Here is a 22,682-nt window from a genome sequence, read left to right as displayed (position 1 = left end):
AAGTATACCGTCATAACCACTGGACTGAGAGGGGAGTCATCATTTAGGTTTTTAACCTAATGGTAGATACCCAAATGTGTTGTAACTGATTGTCAATTTTTAATAGTAATCTTTATTTACACACTTCAATGTCTTGTATACCTACATATATTCTCTCTTTGATCATTTTGATGAAAAAAGAATATTTGATGTTGCTGATGAGTAAAATACTTACCCCAATGATTAGAAGTAAACAAAATAAAAAGAAGGAACTGGGCAGATTTGAGAAGTATGTAGCTAAATCAGTCACTTAAAAATGATGCCTTTTTTTTAGAGTAAAAATTAAAACTTAATTAGAAGTGTAAGATTTTTGACTGAAAAGTTTTATATGACTATCAGCAAATTACTCTTGAGAATTATTTAATTAGCTTATATAATATAGTAACTTTGTGTATAGAAGATAATATGTAAGTATAAATGTGTCATGGGGCTTTTCAGGTGGCTCAGTGCTGCCAATTCAGGAGACATGGGTTCGGTCCCCATCCCTGGGTTGGGGAGATGCCTTGGAGAAGGGAATGGCAACCCACTCCAGTATTCTTGCCTGAAGAATTCCATGGACAGAGGAGCCTCAAGGGAAGAGTCAGACATGACTGAGTCACTAACCACCACCACCAACAATAAATGTATAATACATACATAAATGTGTAAAATTTATTATTGTAGGAATAAAAGTATAATGCACAATATTTATACTTGTACAAAAAGTAAAGAGAGTCATGCATATACATTATTGGATTCCACTGTGGTATATACAGATAAAGGTATAAAAGAGTTGAAGATTTTAACTATGAAAAATTCTAGTACAGTTATGGATTGTATTTGAGTTTGCATTTTTAAAAATATTAATAGTATATGTCATGTTTTCATTAATACTCTCCCATGAGGGTACTCACCATCAGGAAATGCAAGAAAAAAAGTAAGGCACTGGCAGAAACCTCCAACCTTTGGATTATTTGATAACTGTCCTCCAATGTTAGCAGAGCTTATTCTGTTTCCTTAGGTCAGAGTTCCCATGTTTATTGATGAGCTGTACCTCTTTTGATAGAGTGCTTTCACAGTATAACTAAGCCCAGACTAACCTCACTACAGAGGTGAGGATATAGAAGCTCAGAAATCTATTGTCATGAAAGTCCCTGTGCAATCTTCCTCTCCTGAAGAAGACCCAGTGTCTCTGAGAACCCTGGGCCATCCACGTATTGAATCTTCATGCCCCCTGATGAAACAGATTTTGACCTGCAGGCCTTTAAGCTCAGGTTTGATTGGTTTGGAAAACTGTATTTGATGAACCTCTGTGTAACCATGGAAACCTTCTCAGGCCCCTGGACCCAGAAGTCAGGCGAGCACACTATGTTGGATGCTTGCTTTTCTTCCACTCACTTCCCCATTGCAGTGTCCGTGAAAACATTTACTTATAAATCTTCCTCAGGCTAAGAAGAAAAGCAGATTCTACCCAGACTAATCTTCCCATGGATACAGGAGAAAAGATGAAAGCCTTTTGCTTAAAGGTTAGAAAAGCAAAAAAACACTATATGACAAAGATTTCAGTAAAGCTTTATTTCTACTTGGAAGAAGCATGCCTGGTTTTAGAATTTAGAAGTTCATAGTCATGTTCCCAATAACATATAGCTCACATTTCACAAGTCAACATTACTGGAGGTTTCAATAACCATTTTTAATCATTTAGGCTTCAAGGAGACAACCTGGCAGAAAGAACAGAAGAGACTTCACAAATACTTCAATCTCCAGATGAAATAGTCCCAGAGTCTTTGGGTGAGTTTTAAATCCAACAAGATATACTGTGATTTTAGTGTCACTTAAAGATGTCTTTAAGAAGAAAATGAAACCAAGCATCTTTGCTTGCACCAAATCACCATAGCTGTGTCATCCGCCCAGCACTCCTGCAGGTTTTGTGTGTCAGGAAGCTAAGGGCAAAGGAGAAAAAGAAGTGTGAGAAGCAGCCTCTTAACTCCTGTGCTTGTTTAAGATACAGGGTGACCACATTTCTACTCTCAGAGTTTGTCACTAATTCCAGCTTGGTTTTGGAACTTACATCACCTACTCCCATTCTCATTTTGTGGATCCTTTCAGTCTTCTGGGCAGAAATGTCAATATCAGACTTGATTTACTTTCACCTCTCTCAGCCCTATATTAAATTGAACTCAAATTACGTCATTGTCACCAAGCCAGTCTCGTTTCCCCCAAGACTGCCTAGTCTATGCCTTTGTCCTTCTCCATTTAGTGTAAGAGCTCTATAAATAGATTTTCCTTGTACAATCTCACCCCATTTGGTTCATTATATTTCTAAAAATAAATTTTATTTATTTAAATAAAAAATAAATAAAATTTATTTATTTTTGGTTCTATTTTCTATAGAACAAAATTCAAACTCCTTGGCTTAGCGTATTAAGTTCATGCCAGGGCACTTCAAGATGTTTGCTGAATATATAAATAAGTACATGTAATGCCACTACAGTGGCATGTAAGGTATATCACTGCTTCATCGTTCATTGTTCTATCAGGAAGCAGTCCATACATTCAATTGTAATAATTAGAAGAGCAACTATGGGAAAACATTTTCCTTACACCTGGCTAGAGAAGGACATCTTAAACAAGACGCAAAAATTCCTAAACATTAAAAAAGCTCAATTATCGAGTGTTAAGAATTCTTATTCATCAAAAAATGGCAGGAAAAAAAGAGGTTGATAAGCTACAAAATAGGAAACTATATTTGTCACTGATCAAAGATTAATATTCAAAAAATGTAAAGTGTATCTATAATTCAATAAACAAAGGATCAGCAAACCAATAGAAAAATAAGCAATAGATATTTCACAGAAGAGGAAACACAAATGGCCAATGAGCATATGAAAAATATTTTACTCTAGTAACCAAGGAAAAGTAAGGCCCTTGAGAGATGCTGTTTTATGACTTTTTATGTGACACTGAGAAATCTGACAAAATCAAGTGCTGGTGAAGACCGAGACAAAAAGAGATTCATACAACAGCTGGGGCATAAACAATTTTGGAAATAGTTTTCCATTATCCTAAAATCTGAGTGAAGCCCAGAGACTTCACTTCTGGATAAATATGTTAGAAAGCACGTCTCATGTACCATGAAATGTAAGCAAATTTGTTAGTATGATGGTGGACAGGAAAATGGATAAACTGTGGAATTGTTATACTGTGGGAAACTGAATGCATGTCAGCTACACTCAGGACGGATGATATAAGTGGTATGCTGGTAAATGTTAACAACTGTCTGAAAATGAAAAGCCCTGGTTTGTACAGATTGCTGGTTTCCATGATATAAATATAAAATAAATGCTGACTTCAAGCCACCCATCTGAAGTGGCATTTGGGCCTTCTAGTCTTATGTGAGTAGGTTGCAACTCACAACTGAATGAATCTTAAAAGCATCATATTTGTTAAAAATAAAAAATAAAACAAGGACTTGTAAAAATACATATCTCAATAAAATAAAATTTGTCTGTAAAAAGCATAATATTGATTGAACAAAAGCAGTCATAGAATGTCATTTTTCTAAGGCTCAAAACTAGTAAGTCTAAGTAGTATATTCTTTAGGAAAACATACATCAAGTGGTAGAATTATATTGAAAGAAGGGAATGAAAAACTTGAAATGGTGGCTATTCTCGGGGGTAGGGGGATAAAAGAGATGGGATTAGGAAGGAATTCATAGGTATATGAAGGTTATTAGAAATGTTCTAATTCTTAAGTCAGGTGATGGATTTGGGGTGTTTGTTTTATCATTGTGCTTTGTAACTTATATATAGTATTTTGCATGTATATTTTAAATATACTTTTTATATGTCGAAGATTAAAAACATGTAAATCAATGTTAAAAAATAAGGTATCATAAGAACATAAACCAGGGCCAGTATAGCACAATACTAAAAAGAAGGTAAAGCTTCTACACATTCAGCTCTTTCCTAGTGCTGATAAGATGAAACACTCTCATTAATTCTTGACAGTGAAAGGTATACATTGTGTCACTAGCAACTTAGGGGCCCCACGCTGGCCATTAGTGGACACTCCATTCATTTTTAGAGTCAACCTGGTTTCTCTTCTCTGCTCTTCTTACAAGTGTCCATTTACTTAAGCCATTCTTCTTTGACTCATAGAAATTTCTTTCTCTTCTCATCTGCCTATTCAGATCCTGTGTGCTAAGATGATGTCAAGTCTCTCTGAAGTCCAGTTCACAAGCAATGTTTTCTTCTTTTTTCTTTTTTTAATAGTGTACATATGTCAATCCCAATCTCGCAATTCATCCTATCCCCCTTTCCCTCTGATTATCCATACTTTGGTTCTTTACATCTATGTCTCTGTTTCTGCTTTGTAAATAAGATCGACTATACCAATTTTTTCAGATTCCACATATATGCATTAATATATGTTTTTCTAACTTACTTCATTCTGTATGACAGTCTCTATGTCCATCCATGTCTTAACCAATGACCCAATTTTGTTCCTTTTATAACTAATAGTCTATTGTATATATGATATATTTCACAACTTTATCCATTCCTCTGTCGATGGACATTTAGGTTGCTTCCATGTTGTAATTATAGAAGACATACAGTTGACAAACAGACACATGAAAAGATGTTCAGCATCACTAATTATTAGAGAAATGCAAATCAAAATTACAGTGAGGTATCATCTCGCAGTCAGAATGGCCATCGTCAAAAAATCTAAAAAAAATTGTACAAAAAATCTAAAAAAAATAAACAATAAATTCTGGAGAGGATGTGAAGAAAAAGGACTACTCTTGTACTGTTGATGGGAATGCAAATTGATACAATCACTATGGAGAACAGAATGGACGTTCCTTACAAAACTAAAAATAGAACTACCATGTGACCTAGCAATCCCACTACTGGGCAAAGACCCAGAGAAAATCATAGTTCAAAAAGACACATGTACCCCAATGTTTATTGCAACACTATTTATAATAGCCAGGACACGACAACAGCAAAACTTAAATGTTTTCCTGTTTCCAGCCCCTAATTGTTCTTGAATTACTTCTTGTGTGTTTGTTCTCTCATCAATTGGATTATATGCTTCTTGAGAGTTTCTTGTGTTCTCTATCATGCTCAATATAAAACTAGATACAAAACAGGTGTTAACTACTGGCCCATTATATATGTATATGCACACATGTATATATAGATATGGAGAAGGAAATGTCAACCCACTTCAGTATTCTTGCCTGGAAAATTCCATGAACAGGGGAGCCTGGTGGGCCACAGTCCAGGGGTTGCAAAGAGCTGGCCGACTGAGCGGCTGAGCACACACACACACACGCACACACACACACACGCACACACACACACACGCACACACACATACACACACACACATACTTTTGAATTCTGTCAAAACTACTCCAATCCACTGATCTACAGATAATATATCCTTCAACAATCACATTTACATTATAACTGAGGATTGTTGGGATTTAAATTTTTTAGAAAATTAAACAAGGAAATCAGTAATATGTTGATTATAGTTACTTGCATTCACTGGGGAAAAAAGGTATTCATTAAGCTTAAGCTCCTTTCTTGAACTTCTTATATCCTGCATTCTTCACATTCAGATGTTAGAGACCTAATCAACAAATTCCAAAATATGCTGTCTGGTTCAGTACATTCTTTTCTACTTAAGTTATTCAGATCGCTAGATCCAAAGTGCTAATGTGATTTTTATGTCAACTATGCATCCACATTGAACTTGGCTCAATAAACAAATATTTCTATGAGCAGGTGTAACTTTGTGCTTTAAACAAACCTGTTGTGACACAAACAGCAAAAGTATAAATAATGACAGGAAGTCATTAAATGAAGTTAAACATCATTGACAAACCCTACAGATCTCTAGGTTCTTACTGGCAGGCCCCATCGACCACAGAGGCTGTTTCAACTGCAAGTGGTGCCAGAGACTATTAGATTTTGACAAAATTACTTTATCTTTCTGTTCTTCAGTTTCTTCTCTCAAATGAGGAGATAAACTAACATTTAACAAATTTAGAGACTCGTTTTCCTTTCTATGTGATTCAAAAAAGCTCAAAAAATTCATAGCTTGTATTTTGAAAATCATTTATATTAATACTTAGAAAAAAATGCTCTGGAATAGACATCATTTTCCTTTCCATGTGATTCAGAAAAGCTCAAAAAATTCATAGCTTGTATTTTGAAAATCATTTAAATTAATACTTAGAAAAAAATTGCTCTGGAGTTGACAGAGCAACATAGTTTACACATATGTGCCCACCAATAGTTGGTAATAAGCAGTGTACTCAGAGCACTTTAAAAATGAAGTGCACCTCTCCAAGCATTCAACACTAAGGTGTTTTTTATTTTTTTTTTGAATTAGAGTATAGTTGGTTTTTAATGTTGTGTTAGTTTCTGCTGTACAGCAGAATGAATCAGTTATATGTATGTACACATATTTCCCCTCTTTCTGGATTTCCTTCTTGTTTAGATCACCACAGAACATTGAGTAGAGTTCCCTGTTCTATACAGTAGGTTCCCATTAGTTATCTATTTTATACATAGTATCAATAGTGTGTATATGTCAATCCAGTCTCCCAATTCATCCCGCGCCACCTTAACCTGCACAGGTGTCCATACATTTGTTCTCTACGTCTGTGTCTCTATTTCTGCCTCACAAATAAGATCAGCTGTACCGTTTTTCTAGATCCTATGTATATGTGTTAATATACAAAGTTTGTTTTTCTCTTTCTGACTTACTTCCCTCTGTATGACAGTCTCTAGGTTCATCCTGTTTTCACAATATTTATTGTTCCAAGTAGCTTATTATACTGCTATTCTATCACTAGATTTGGGTTATTTAGAAGGATCCTTTCTACTTAGCAAGTATAAATATGGTTGGATATGTAAATATGGTCAGATATGTAAATATGATGGATATGTAAATTTTCGAATATTCTGGCGCACTTCACACCTCACCACACTGTAGATCTCACTAGATGTGGCAACAATAACCAGGAAGAATTGAACTAAAACAAGAACAGAACAAAATGTAAAACCATTGCCAAGCCTTTTACAAATGTTAATTTTTATTAAAAAAAAATCCATACTGTGTGAATGTGTTCAAGTAAACTCCAAGAGAGAGAGCCATAGAAGATTATCTTGCTCAAATTGTTGTTTTTTTTTTTTTCCAAAATTTTATACTGATCATTTTATTTCTTTTTGTATACAGTGAAACCTTAAAAGCAATGGTGAATAAAAATGGCGGTGGCATACACCCTCTGTTGTTCCTAATCTAGGTTTTACCTCTAAATAACAAAAAAATTTTCCTTTACATTGTCTTCTATTAACTTGATAATCTTATCTTCCACATTTATTTCTCTGATTCATTTTGAGTCTGTCATTGTATTTGAGGTTAAATAGAGATCATATTTTATTTTTATTTGTAGAGTGAGTCAACACCATCTCTATATTGTCTGTTCTTTCAACATAAATTTGAGGTACTGTTTTATCAAAAACTAAGCTCTTATGGGTTTGGACCTAAAAATTCTATTCTGCCCATTGAACTATTTGTCCATTATTGAGTTGTACCATGGTTTTTTTGTTGTTGTTGTTTTAGCGAATCTTCATATTCTTTTTTTTAAAAATAATTTATTTATTTTAATTGGAGGCTAATTACTTTACAATATTGTAGTGGTTTTTGCCATACATTGACATGAATCAGCCATGGGTGTACATGTGTTGTTCCCCATCCTGAACCCCCCTCCCACCTCCCTCCCTATCCCATCCCTCAGGGTCATCCCAGTGCATCAGCCCTGAGCACCCTGTCTCATGCATCAAACCTGGACTGGCGATCTATTTCACATATGATAATATACATGTTTCAATGCTATTCTCTCAAATCATCCTACCCTCGCCTTCTCCCACAGAGTCCAAAAGTCTGTCCTTTACATCTGTGTCTCTTTTGCTGTCTCACATATAGGGTCATCGTTCTAAATTCCATATATATGTGTTAGTATACTGTATTGGTGTTTTTCTTTTTGACTTACTTTACTCTGTATAATAGGCTCCAGTTTCATCCACCTCATTAGAACTGATTCAAATTCATTCTTTTTAATAGCTGAGTAATATTCCATTGTGTATATGTACCACAGCTTTCTTATCCATCCGTCTGCCGATGGACATCTAGGTTGCTTCCATGTCCTGGCTATTGTAAACTACTGCGATGAACACTGGGGTACATGTGTCTCTTTCAATTCTGGTTTCCTCGGTGTGTATGCCCAGCAGTGGGATTGTTGGGTCATAAGGCAGTTCTGTTTCCAGTTTTTTAAAGAATTTCCACACTGTTCTCCATAGTGGCTGTACTAGTTTGCTTTCCCACCAACAGTGTAAGAGGGTTCCCTTTTCTCCGCACCCTCTCCAGCATTTATTGTTTGTAGACTTTTTGATAGCAGCCATTCTGACTTGGCATGAGATGGTATCTCATTGTGGTTTTGATTTGCATTTCTCTGATAAAGAGTGATGTTGAGCATCTTTTCATGTGTTTTGTTAGCCATCTGTATGTCTTCTTTGGAGAAATGTCTGTTTAGTTCTTTGGCCCATTTTTTGATTAGGTCATTTATTTTTCTGGAATTGTTGCTCAACTTGTTTTAACAGCTCCTAGTTAAAAGCCTGGCATATAGTATTTCCAACTATAAAAATCCTAGCAAATCCACGAGAGTGAGTTTTCTTCTGTAAATGTAATAATTTGCTTTATGATGTAGGGTCGGACATTTTAATATTATTGTCAATATTCCACACAAATAGCAATTTCAACATATAATAAAATGGAAAAAATACCGAATGAATACTAAAATTATAGTAATATTTGATCACAGTTCAGCAGAATATAATTCAGTCTTGGGGGACTTAAATTATACTAATTTATGCATTCTAAAGTAAAGAATCTATCTATTGTCACATTTATGATGGAGTTTTAATAGATATGGATTCAAGTTTCCTTTATTCGTGGATTAATATTTTTAATGTGGTACAATTCTCATCATTTATCCTGATTTTTTTTGCTTGAATATAAAATTCTGAATTATTGGAGCTAGAGCTCCATGATTTAACAATTGTGATTATAGATTTGTACTAAGCTTTCCATTGTCTCTATGGTCTTGACTGGCCATTAAGGACTCAGAGGATTTAAGGCTCTGATTTTCTTCTCAGAGCACACGTTTTATGAAACAAACAAAAAAAATCTGTCTCCACTTGTGTGTGTGAATGTGAAGGAAGGCCTTCTTTAAGGATGCATATGGCTCTTTAAAATATAAATAAATATAATCAATCAATGGTTAAAGCTTCCGGTGATTTAAAATACCCTCCTTATAACTGATTTTTTTATTTGAATGGAAGGTATTAAAACACAAGCTATTTCTAGATGCTCTATGTATCTATCTCTATTGAAGAATTCTCTAGAACCTGTAGAAATCTTCGTTGTTATAATTAATTTAATTTAGCAGACATATGGAAAAGTTTACCATCTTTTTATTCACATATTTGAAAGTCATTACATACCCTATCATCAATCTAGTCAAGCAAATAATATCAACTTGTTCCTTGATACATTAAAATGGAATACTAACCGTCATTTAATAATAAGTACTCTTCTCCCAGGTAGTGGTAGTGGTAAAGAATCCGCCTGACAGTTCAGGTGATGAAAGAGACATGGATTCAGACTCTGAGTTGGGAAGATCCCCTGGAGGTGTACATGGCAATCCGCTCCAGTGTTCTTGCATGGAGAATCCCACAGACAGAGTCTGGTGGGCTGCAGTCCATGGAGTCACAAAGAATTGGACGGGACTTAGCAATGAAATAACAACAACAACCTTTCTCCCAACTTTTCAGAACTGTTCATCCTGTTTAAAAAAGAGAATACAAATTGGAATTTAAATACTGTGGCCCCTCAAAAAAAGAAAAAAAAAACAGTTGATGGAAAAAGCAAATAAAAATTACAAGACAGAAAAAGAACATTAAATTCCAACAATTAACTAAATAATATGCCAAAAGAAGAGTTGATCTGACTAAGATGACTGCAGCTCTTGCACAGTCCTGACTTCATTGCACCCTTTTAAATGGGCTTCCCAGGTGGCACTAGTGGTAAAGAACCCGCCTGCCAATGCAGAGATGTAAGAGACGTGGGTTCGATCCCTGGGTCAGGAAGATCCCTGGAGAAGAAAATGGTGACCCACAGTATTCTTGCCTGGAGAATCCCGTGGACAGAGGAACCTGGCAGACTACAGTCCATAGGGTTGCAAAAAGTTGGACACGACTGAAGCGACTGAGCATGCAAGCATGCAAATTAGAAATGCTAAAGGTTTGCATACATTGTACGCTAAATAAAAAACACTCTACACACTATTTTAAATCTCAAATACTATGATTTTTCAACATCCCGTTCAGTTACTTTCATATCCTTCTCATGATAAGTTTATGTATCTGAGAGTTTATGCTTTACATATAAACATTGTATCACATATTAACATATATCAGATAAGTTCATATATTAAGCAATATGTGACTCCAACTGACTCTTTTTTTTCTAACTTACTCATTCTTTTTGTGAAAATAGATTCTTTACCTGGGACTGAAGAAGCACTAATGGAAGAGGGTGAAGAATCTGAGAAAGCATCTGGATTAACAGCGCCTGTAAGTATATTCATTGACTTAATTTTATCTCTAAAACTAATGTGTATCCCTAACAGGAACATCTAAAAGGGATAGAAAGGAATAGGAAGCAACGTCACTTAAAGAATGTGTTAAAATGTGCATCTACATAGCCCACATAGTCATGGAGATGCTCCTTTAAGTAGGTGGTCAGCTTGATTACAGGTACACAGCAAAGCTACAAAGTTGCACTGAGCTCTTTCAGCAATTGGAGAAGAGTTGAATAAGGCGGAGGGGGGAACCTAAGTCCCGGTATTATTAACTGCTTGGTTGTGCACATGAACATTCTAAAAGACTATGAGCTGCCATCTCAAACTTCAATAAATCAACCCACTCCAGTACTCTTGCCTGGAAAATCCCATGGACGGAGGAGCCTGGTAGGCTGCAGTCCATGGGGTCGCTAAGAGTCCGACACGACTGAGTGACTTCACTTTCACTTTTCATTTTCATGCATTGGAGAAGGAAATGGCAACCCATTCCAGCGTTCTTGCCTGGAGAATCCCAGGGACGGGGGAGCCTGGTGGGCTGCCGTCTATGGGGTTGCACAGAGTTGGGCACGACTGAAGCGACTTAGCAGCAGCAACAGCATATCATGATAGAAAAATAAATGTTTTGCATATCCTGGAAGTTTACATATACCTTAAAGTGAAAGTCGCTCAGTTGTGTCCAACTCTCTGCAACCCCATGGACTCTACAGTCCATGGAATTCTCCAGGTCAGAATACTGGAGTGGGTAGCCTTTCCCTTCTCTAGGGGGTCTTCCCAACCCAGGGGTTGAACCCAGGTTTCCCAAATTGCAGGCAAATTCTTTAACAGTTGAGCCACAAAGGAAGCCCAAGAACCGGAGTGGGTAGCCTATCACTTCTCCAAGGGATCTTTCTGAATGCAGGGGGATTCTTTTTCAACTGAGCTATCAGGGAAGCCCAGGTATAATTTAAGCATGATATTATTAGTTGTGAAGTCCTTCTGATATTTTGATTAAACTATATCTCTTCCACAAAGTATATTGGGAGGTAACCATTCAGTTCAGTTCAGTCGCTCAGTCATGTCCAACTCTTTGCAACCCATTGACTGCAGCACATCAGGCTTCCCTGTCCATCACCATCTCCTGGAGCTTGCCCAAACTCATGTCCATTGAGTCAGTGATGCCATCTAACCATCTCATCCTCTGTTGTCCTCTTATCCTCCCACCTGCAATCTTTCCCAGCATCAGGGTCTTTTCTAATGAGTCAGTTCTTCGCATCAGGTAGCCAAACTATTGGAGTTTCAGATACAGCATCAGTCCTTCCAATGAATATTCAGTATTGATTTTCTTTAGGATTGACTGGTTGGATCTCCTTGCAGTCCAAGGGACTCTCAAGAGTCTCCACCAAAACACAGTTCAAAAGCATCAATTCTTCGGCACTCAGCTTTCTTATGGTCCAAGTCTCACATCCTTATGACTACTGGAAAAAACATAACTTTGACTAGATGGACCTTTGTCAGCAAAGTGATATCTCTGCTTTTTAATATGCTGTGTAGGTTAGTCATAGCTTTTCTTCCAAGGAGCAAGCATCTTTTAATTTCATGGTTGTAGTCACCATCTGCAATGATTTTGGAGCCCAAGAAAATAAAGTCTATCACTGTTTCCATTGTTTCTCCATCTATTTGCCATGGAGTGATGGGACCAGATGCCGTGAACTTTGTGTTTTGAATGTTGAGTTTAAGCCAGCTTTTTCACTCTCCTCTTTCACCCTCATCAAGAGGCTCTTTAGTTCCTCTTTACTTTCTGCCATAATGATGGTGTCATCTGCATATCTGAGGTTATTGATGTTTCTCCTGGCAATCTTGATTCCAGCTTGTGCTTCATCCAGCCTGCCATTTTGCATGAGGTACCCTGCATATAAGTTAAATAAGCAGGGTAACAATATACAGACTTGATGTACTCCTTTCCCAACTTGGAACTAGTCTGTTGTTCTATGTCTGATTCTAACTGTTGCTTCTTGACCTGCATACAGATTTCTCAGGAGGCAGGTAAGGTGATCTGTGCTTTGGCATAATCTATAAAGCAGAAGATTTTTTTGGAGAATTTTCTTGCTTTTTCTGTGATTCAACAGATGTTGGCAGTTTGATCTCTAGTTCCTCTGCCTTTTATAAATCCAGCTTGAACATCTGGAAGTTCATGATTCATGTACTGTTCAAGCCTGGCTTGGAGAATTTTGAGCATTATTTTGCTAGCATGTGAAATGAGGGCAACTGTGTGGTAGTTTTAACATTCTTTGGCATTTCCTTTCTTTGGAATTGAAATGAAAACTGACCTTTTCCAGTCCTGTGGCCACTGCTGAGTTTTCCCAAATTTGCTGGCATATTGAGTGCAGCACTTTCACAGCATCATCTTTTAGGATTTGAAATAGCTCAACTGGAATTTTAATACCTCCACTAGCTTTGTTCGTTGTGATGACTCCTAAGGCCTACTTGACTCGCATTCCAGGATATCTGGCTCTAGGTGAATGATTATACCATCGTGGTTGTCTGGGTTATAGAGATCTTTTTTGTAGTTCTTCTGTGTATTCTTGCCACCTCTTCTTAATATATTCTGCTTCTGTTAGGCCCGTACCATTTCTGTCCTTTACTGTGCTCATCTTTGCATGAAATGTTCCCTTGGTATCTCTAATTTTCTTGAAGAGATCTCTAATCTTTCCCATTATATTCTTTTCCTCTATTTATTTGCATTGATCACTGAGGAAGGCTTTCTTATCTCTCCTTGCTGTTCTTTGGAACTCTGCATATAGATGGGTGTATCTTTCCTTTTCTCCTTTGCCTTTAGCTTCTTTTCTTTTCTCAGCTATTTGTAAGACCTCCTCAGACAACCATTTTGCCTTTATGCATTTCTTTTTCTTGGGGATGGTCTTGATCACTGCCTCCTGTACAATGTCATGATCCTCTGTCCATAGTTCTTCAGGCACTCTGTCTATCAGATCTAATCCCTTGAATCTGTTTGTCACTTCTACTGTATAATCATAAGAGATTTGATTTAGGTCATACCTGAATGGTCTAGTGGTTTTTCCTACTCTCTTCAATTTATGTGTGAATTTAGCAAAAGGAAGTTCATGATCTGAGCCACAGTCAGCTCCCAGTCTTGTTTTGCCGACTGTATAGAGCTTCTCCATCTTTGGCTGCAAAGAATATAATCAATCTGATTTCAGTATTGACCATCCAGTGATGTCCATATCTTGTGTTGTTGGAAGAGGGTGTTTGCTGTGACCAGCGTGTTCTCTTGACAAAACTCTGTTAGCATTTACCCTGCTTCATTTTGTACTCCAAGGTGAAATTTGCCTGTTACTCCAGGTCTCGACTTCCTACTTTTGCATTACAGTCCCCTATGAAGAAAAGGACATCTTTTTTGGGTGTTAATTCTATAAGGTCTGTAGGTCTTCATAGAACCATTCAACTCCAGCTTCTTCAGCATTACTGGTCGGGGCATAGACTTGGATTACTGTTATGTTGTATGGTTTGCCTTGGAAATGAACAGAAATCATTATGTCATGTTTGAGCTGCGCTCAAGTACTGCATTTCAGACTCTTTTGTTAACTATGAGGGCTACTTCATTTCTTCTAAGGGATTCTTGCCCATATTAGTAGATATAATGGTCATCTGAATTAAATTTGCCCATTCTAGTCCATTTTAGTTCACTGATTCCTAAAATGTCAGTGTTCACTCTTGCCATCTCCTGTTTGGCCACTTCTAATTTACCTTGATTCATAGACCTAACATTCCAGGTTCCTATGCAATATTGCTCTTTACAGCCTCGGGGTTTACTTCCATCACCAGTCATATCCACATCTGGGCGTTGTTTTCGCTGTGGCTCCATCTCTTTATTTTTTCCTGGAGTTATTTCTCCACTCTTCTCCCATGGTTACTCCCAGGTAACCATTAGGTTCAAGATTTTCAGTGCAATTTAATGGTACAACGTTCGTTGTTGTTGTTCAGTTACTAGGTCGAGTCTGTTTGTGATCCCATGGACTGCAACATACCTGGCCTCTCTGTCCTTTACTATCTCCTAGAGTTTGCTCAAACTCATGTCCAGTGAGCTGATGGTTGGTCCATCCAACCATCTCATCCTCTATCACCTCCTTCTCTTCCTGCCCTGAATCTTTCCCAGCATCAGGGTCTTTTCCAATGTCAGCTCTTCACATCAGGTGGCCAAATATTATTGGAGCTTCAGCTTAAGCATCAGTCCTTCCAGTGAATATTCAGGGTTGATTTCCTTTAGGATTGACTGGTTTGATCTCCTTGTAGTCCAAGGGACTCTCAAGAGTCTTATCCAGCACCACAATTTGAAAGCATCAATTATTTGGTACTCAGCCTTCTTTATAGTCCAACTTTCTCATCTGTACATAACTACTGAAAAAACCATAGCTTCGACTATCTGGACTTTTGTCGGCAAAATGATGGCTCTGTTTTTTAAATGCTGTCTAGGTTTGTCATAGCCTTTCTTCCAAGGATGAGGATCTTCACAAATATAGACACAGAAAAACTGAAATCTACATATATAGTCTAAATATAAAGTTTTTAAAGAAGTCTGAGTTGCTATAAAAATGGCTTTGCAATCTTGAATTATCCTAAACTTAGTATTTAGACTGGGTTAATATACTACAATGGCTTCCCTGGTGACTCAGCTGGTATAGAACCTGCCTGCCAATGCAGGAGATAGAAGATGCATTTTTGATCCCTGGGTTGGGAAGATTCCCTGGAGAAGGAAATGGCAGCCTGCTCCAGTATTCTTGCCTGGGAAATTCCACAGTATTCTCTGTGTTGGTTTGTTAGAGGTGCTTAAACAACAGAAATGTATTGTCTCATGATTCTGGAGGTGAAAGTGAGATCCAGGTGTGAGCAAAGTTGGTTTCTTCTGAGGCCTCTCTCCTTAGCTTGCAGACGGTGCCTTCTCCCTATGTTTTCACATGGTCTTCCCTCTGTACATGGCTGTGTCTTAATCTCTTCTCATAAATACACCAGTCATTTTGGGTCAGGACCCATTTCAGCGATCTCATCTGGCTTAATTACCTCACAAATAGAGTCACATTCTGAAGAACTAAAGCTTAGAACTTCAACATTTGAATTGTGGGAGGGACACAGTTCAGTCCATAACATTCTCTGATGAGATTGCATTATTTGGAACATTATTTGGGTCACAAGACTTGGTTGAATCCATTTTTCAATGGATTTCATAATAAAATTATTGTAAAAATTTTGATGAAATTAATGTATCTTTTTTCATATGTTGGCTTTTCATGGAAGCTTCCCAGACCTTGTTTAAAATCTCTAATTTCTCTGTTATTGTATATAGTACTTATCACCTTCTCTTACATTGTATGATTTACTTGTTTCATTTATTGTCTGATTTAAGGTCTATCTTGACAAAGTTTTTGGGCATTTTTCTCTTCTATATTCTTAGAGGAGTGCCTATATATAGTAGGCACTATTATACAACATAGTAGCTATGTGTTGATTAAATAAAATTATTAGGCAATAATTTCTTACCATGAGATGAAAAATATCGTATTTTCACTTATTATGAAATAGTAGAACCTTAGAAATAGAAAGCACCATGGTGGCCATCTAGTTCAAGATTTATGATGCCCATCTAGTTCAAGAGTGTTAGTCGCTCAGTCATGTCCGACTCTTCGCAATCCCATGGACTGTAGCTTGCCAGGCTCCTCTGCCCATGAAATTCTCCAGGCAAGAGTACTGAAGTGGGTTGCCATCCCCTTCTCCAGGGGATTTTCCTGACCCAGAAAACGAACCTAGATCTCCTGCATTGCAGGCAGATGCTTTACCATCTGAGTCACCAGGGAAACCCCCAGTTCAAGATTTTCTCCCCCTTATCTCAGGATTCTGACCTGCTACACCACTTTTATCCAATTCAAGAACATCCATTTTATAGGTAAGGAAACAGAAAGAGAAGTTTAGTAACTGGATCAAGATCTCAAAGCTGAAAGAAGCAGTGAGGTCAGGAGTTGAGCACTGGCCAGTTTCCCTTCTACTGCACATTCTTGATATTTCTAGTGCCTTCCTATTTCTTTTAGAAACAGATTATTTCTATTTGTTAGACTTTTTCTTACATTTCTCACCATCACTTGTAACCATTGGTCTTCGTTCTACTCATGGAGTAACAGCCTGAGTCCAGTTCTTCTTCTGCTAAACTCATCTCTAGATAGTAAAAGCTGTTGTCATGTCCCAACTGAGACTTTTTTTTCCAGCCCCAAACAATCTGTTCTTTTAACCAGTTCTTATTGTGTAGTTCAGTTCTTCTGGATGCTTTCTCTGAACACATTCTTGTTTTTCAAGTCCCCTGTAAAGTGTGGATCATGCCAGAACTAAACCAAAGGTTTCAAATGATGTTCCCACATCAGAGACTATAATGGAGTATATATTGATACAAATATTATATTTGGATTCTAATCCAGGTCTGTGTTAACTTTTTAAAAGGGATTTTCTGACATTTATAAACTTCAGCATGTTTTCATAATCTCATGATGATAAAAGCATGTCATCATTGAGTTTGGGATAGTCTGTCATTTATCACTTTTTGCAAAGATTTGTTTTATCATCTGTGAATTCCAGCACAGCCTTTCTCATCTCTCAAAGGATACAGTTAGATTCTTTTTCTAGTATCAAGATTTATCCTGTCCATAGTATTTGGCTTATTTAATAGTACCTAATAACCCAAAGAAGAAAAAATAATAGTTTTTTGGTCAAACTTATGAGTGATTTCACACTGACCTTCAGAAAGTTTTGCCTTCTTTTCACGGTGCTCACTAGTGTTTTTCTAATGCCGAAATTTGTTCTAAGTCAATTTAACACATTCACTTTATTTTGAATTTTTAAAAATTCTGTAATTCCATTTACAGTCAAATGTAAACTTAACCATCTAATTTGGGGGAGAAGTGTGTGGAATATACACAATAGTGGATAAATTAACAGTAGGACCTCAAATATAGTTTCTAGATGGTAGTTGCTTTTATTATAAAAAAACATGGATTAAAAAATTATGTTACATTAAAAATGGAAATTCCCTAAATAATATTTCTTACAATTGTATTTTTGGTAAACAAGAAGAAAATTTTGGCTTTATCTAAATATTAATGGAGAATTGACACAAAACAGAACTTTTTCCCCCTTTATTACTGTAAGAAATACAAAATACTTCAAAGAAAATTTTGAGTCATTTCCTGCAAAAATATAAACATGCCACAAATGTTGAAAACCATTTAGACTTGTTTCAACACATGCTGTCTCTATTTGCTAACTTTCCATGTTGGGTATTGGATATTAATAAGTGGGTAACAGACTCTTGGAAACTTTTTTCCCCAGTGGCTTAACCTGCGTTTAAAATATGTTGTGAATATTTGAGTGAGGTAAAAGCAACATTTAGATTTACATTTTTATCCTCCCCAAATAAGCAGATCATTCTTATGGAATTTCCCTCTCCCCCTCCTTCTGTGTTCTGGAATGTCTCCACATATCAACATCTTGTGAAGATTAAAGCTGGATTTGTCAAATAAATCTGTTCATTAAAATTGAAACAACAAAAAACAAAGCCTTAGGAAGAAAATACAAAGCAGCAGATACCTTTTGGTTGACTTTTTTGTGCATAAAATAGAGTACATAAAATTTTAAAATCAGTGATCCATGAAGACTTATTATCAATGAGTTTTAAATTTCACAGTTCATATAGTTGCTCCCTCTCCCTTTTGAGGTTTCCCTGGAAACATTTACTTTATTCAAATCTTATCTTTTCAACCTTATCTTTGCAAGTTCACTCCTGCAATCTTTTTTTTTTTAACTTAATTTTTATTGGGGTATAGTTGCTTTACCATGTTTCATAGTTTCTGCTGTACAGCGAAGTGATTCAGCTATGTGTTTACATATATCCCTTCTATAGTTCCTATTGTTTGTCTTCAAAATTCTATTTTGTTTTTAAAGTATTAAACAAGCATGTGAGCATAATAGGAAGATGAAAAGATAATTAAGACAGACATTTGGCATTCAGTATTTTACTGATTGTTTTTCTTTTTCCTTTGTAAGTATCTTATTTATTGCATTAATTGGTCAATACTGATCAGCCCTTCATAAGCTTACTCTTTATTAGACTTTATGTAACTAGTCATTCATCATTTCTTAAAGTAGAAGAATAATTAATAGAAAGGCTCCTGTAGAGTTACTGAAAGTTGTATTTTTAGTATATTTTCCTTCTGAAGAGTCTTATCTGTTTGAGGAGATAGGTAAAACTAAGTAGAATTATGGTAGTAATAATAATAATATCACCTATTTGTATAGCACTTTCTTATTGTTAAGCATTTTCACATACTTAATATCCTCTCTGAATTTTGCAAGTCCTGTGACTTATCACTTAGGTTTGACATCCCTTCTGTGATACGCTCAAATTTCCCAGTGCCCAAACTCTCACAGTACTTTTAGGGTCCATACAGTTTTTAAGGCACAGGAGCCACTATTAAATAGCACATGTAATGTAGAAAGAATAAAATTAGAACACTGAAAGTGTTAATCGCTCATTGGTGTCCAACTCTTCACAACCCCGTGGACTGTAGCCCACCAGGCTCCTCTGTCCATGGGATTTCCCAGACAAGGATACTAAAGTGAGTAGCCATTCGCTTCTCCAGGGGATCTTCCCAACCCAAGGATCGAACCCAGATCTCCCACATTGCAGGCAGATTCTTTACCATCTGAGCCACCAGGGAAGCCCCCACTATCAATACCCAATATTAAAGATAGGATTATTCATTAGATTGAAGGTGAAAAAGTGATTTGAGGAACTAAATCTTAAGACAAATTTCTATGAAAGCAAAGGATCATTAAATTTGGAGCATAAAAGACTAATCTTGTTTGGATCCTTGACAGGTGAAGGAGTATGAGAAACCAGAGCAGCCTGACAAGAAGGGAATCTTAAAATTCGGAGGGTACTCGAAGGAAAACAAAGAGGAAAATAATACATGTAGCAGAAAATATTTCTTTGGCAAACTTGATACAGAAGTTAGACTCAAGTGATTACAGAATCATCTTAATAAAGTAGATGTATACTTAGTTGGATTAGAGGTGAAATTTGATTACTTTTAGGCTTGACTTGACAATATTAAGTGTGCTTTCTGGATTAGTAAATAAACCATTTTTTTAATTGATGTTCTAGGGACAAATAATGACTCCCCCCCCCACTCTTTAATGACTCTATTTCTATTCTCAAGTAGCAAGGTGTGGACCTGATTGTCTGAAGTTGGAATTTCCCAGACATATATTATTTTCTCAAGATTCCATGAATATGAACTTAAAAAAAGAGTAAATTGGGGTTAGATACAATATTCTTTTGATAACAACTGTCATTGGAAAACATGAAGATAAACATTTATGTGCATGTCTCCAGTAATGCATACAGCTGATATGCAAATTCAGAAAAGAGCTTTGATAAGAAAGACATTGTTTCTAAGGGAATTTATTTTTATTGTACAGAAGGTGAATAGATTTTGCTAATATTTAAAAGTTTTATTCAGCCAGTAAAGTAGATAGGTCAGCAAAGAGTTCCACTTGTATTTCTAGTCCCTGTCAGATTGTTAATAAGTACGGTGGAATCTTCTTATAACAAATCTTGGGTGCTCTTGGAATTGTGTTAAAAAAAAAAAAAAGAATTCCACTACACTCAGTGATCACTTATTGCTGAGACAAGGAAAAATTTGCCATTCACTGAAATCATACTACTTAAAAAAAATCTATTTGTTTATTTGGCTGTGTTGGGTCTTAATTGTGGCATGTAGAATCTTCGTTGCATCATGTGGGTTCTTTCATTGTGCACACGTACTCTTTAGTCGTAGCACATGGTCTGGCACACGGGCTTCATTTCCCCACAGCATATGGGATCTGACTTCCCTGACCAGAGATTGAACTCATGTCCCTTGCATTGCGAGATGAGACATCCACATACGACTTTTACAATATGTAGATTGCACAAATGCTTTGTATTTCTCTACTCTAGAAACCTGCATGAAGCCAAATAGTGTAGGTCCCCTTGGACAGTCATTCCTTTTACACCATTTCTTCTCTCCCAGATCATTGCCTCTTCTCTCATAAAGCATACCATAAAGAGATCTATACACTTAAAAGATATAAAATTACCTATGTATAAAATAAATGAGGTATAGGATATATGGTACAGCACAGGGAATAGGGAATATATAGTCAATATTTTATCATAACTTTAAATGGAATACAACTTATGAAATATTAAATCACTGTGTTGTACTCCTGAAACTAACATAATATTCTAAATCAACTAAACTGTAGTAAAAATAAGATATAAAATTACCACTTAGACTTGACAAGCATAAAAACAATTGTTCCCATAGCTTTCCAGTATAAAATATGGGTATAAATTTTTAGTGGACTTCTAGACAATTTCTTTCAGAGAATGCAATGGCAACCCACTCCAGTGTTCTTGCCTGGAGAATCCCAGGGACAGGGGAGCGTAGTGGGCTGCCGTCTATGGGGTCGCACAGAATCGGACATGACTGAAGCGACTTAGCAGCAGCAGCAGCAGCAGACAATTTCTTTAACTATGAATTTTGATACTCCTACTTTCCACCTTTTTTCTTATTAGTGGTGTTCCTCCCTACAAACAACCCTTCCCTAATAAAAACTATGTTTCATCATCTTCACAACTTGACATTTTAAATGTTTTTAATAAGACATCTTCAAAATTCTTTTTCATACCCAAATATAATTTTATGATGAGTAAATTGTTACACATATTTTAGAGTTTGTGATTTACGTAAATTGATTTAAATAGCTGAACAGTGAACAAAATGTTGAAAGTATAAGTTAATGAACAAGCTCTAATTTTTTCTTGCGCTGTATGGCTAGCCTGTGCAAAATGGGAACACAGCATTTATGGAATTAAAATTAAATATATTTTAACTTGCACTCTTGCAAAATAAAGAAGGAAAGATTAATATTCATGATCATCTCACCAATAGAAATAATAAATTATGGTAGATTGTGTTTCTTGAAAAGCAATATTTACAAACTGCTGGCAGGTGATTGGAGTAGTGAATTGTCTGCTAATGAATAGAAATTAGTATGCATTTTGTTCCACCCTAAAGGTTTTTACTGTTTCATTTTCTCTCTACCCTATAGAATTTTCCATAGTTTTCATTACTCACAGATTTAGGACACCAATAAACTGCTTAAAACCAAGTACTATAGTAGACAAGTTATCTAACCAAATTTTGGCATCTACTAAGATTTTTTCCTTTTGACATTTTTAGGTCTGTTGATTACTAACACACTGAGGATGGAAATATTTGCCCAAACCTATACAAATATTACTTTTTAAAACTTCTATGATTTTTTAAAATGTAACTTCTAAATGTCACATTTTCCCTGGAAAAAATGACCTGAGATGATATGTATGATATAATGAGTGGTAAAACATTGATTATAGTTTTGTAATTAATCACTTTCTCTCCATAATTTCACTATTTATCCATTAGTAAAATTATGAAATTATTTCTTGGGGCCAGTTAAATTCTGCATTTTATTTTTAAGATAGTTGGGGAAGGAAGAATGACCTAATATGTACTCATGTATAATAAGTACAATTAATTTCTAAGAAGACAGTGCTCAGGAAGATGTATAACAACATGGTATTAAAGACTTGAGATCCCAACTCAGAATGACTCCATTAATTCTTTTCTTTTTAATTATTTTATTTATTTGGAGGACAATCACTTTGGTAACCCCAGCCACACATTGACACAGATCAGCCTCAGGCATACATGTTCCCCCAGTCCTGAAGCCCTCTCCCACCTCCCACCCCACCCCATCCTTCTGGGTTGTCCCAGAGCACCGGCTGTTCATAAGAACTAGGACATGGAAGCAACC

General features: G+C 36.2%; 1 protein-coding gene across 1 annotated transcript in view; it reads left to right on the top strand.

Annotated features, from left to right (window-relative positions):
• The window catches only part of C14H8orf34 (chromosome 14 C8orf34 homolog), a 278,124-nt gene extending 256,733 nt beyond the window's left edge, over positions 1-21,391 (top strand). Inside the window, exons 9-11 of the mRNA XM_086336644.1 lie at positions 1,724-1,809; positions 10,661-10,737; positions 19,656-21,391. Of these exons, the coding sequence (XP_086192770.1) occupies positions 1,724-1,809; positions 10,661-10,737; positions 19,656-19,802 (310 nt within the window). The 3' untranslated portion in view covers positions 19,803-21,391. The remainder of the gene's footprint in view (positions 1-1,723; positions 1,810-10,660; positions 10,738-19,655) is intronic.
• Positions 21,392-22,682: the final 1,291 nt, after the last annotated feature.

This window comes from Bos grunniens, chromosome 14, assembly GCF_055505025.1.
Source record: "Bos grunniens cultivar Pamir isolate PY7600 chromosome 14, Bosgru_T2T1.0, whole genome shotgun sequence".
NCBI classification, from domain to species: Eukaryota; Metazoa; Chordata; class Mammalia; order Artiodactyla; family Bovidae; genus Bos; species Bos grunniens.
The sequence above is the reverse complement of the archived record's forward strand: the minus strand, read 5'-3'. Positions and strand labels throughout refer to the sequence as shown.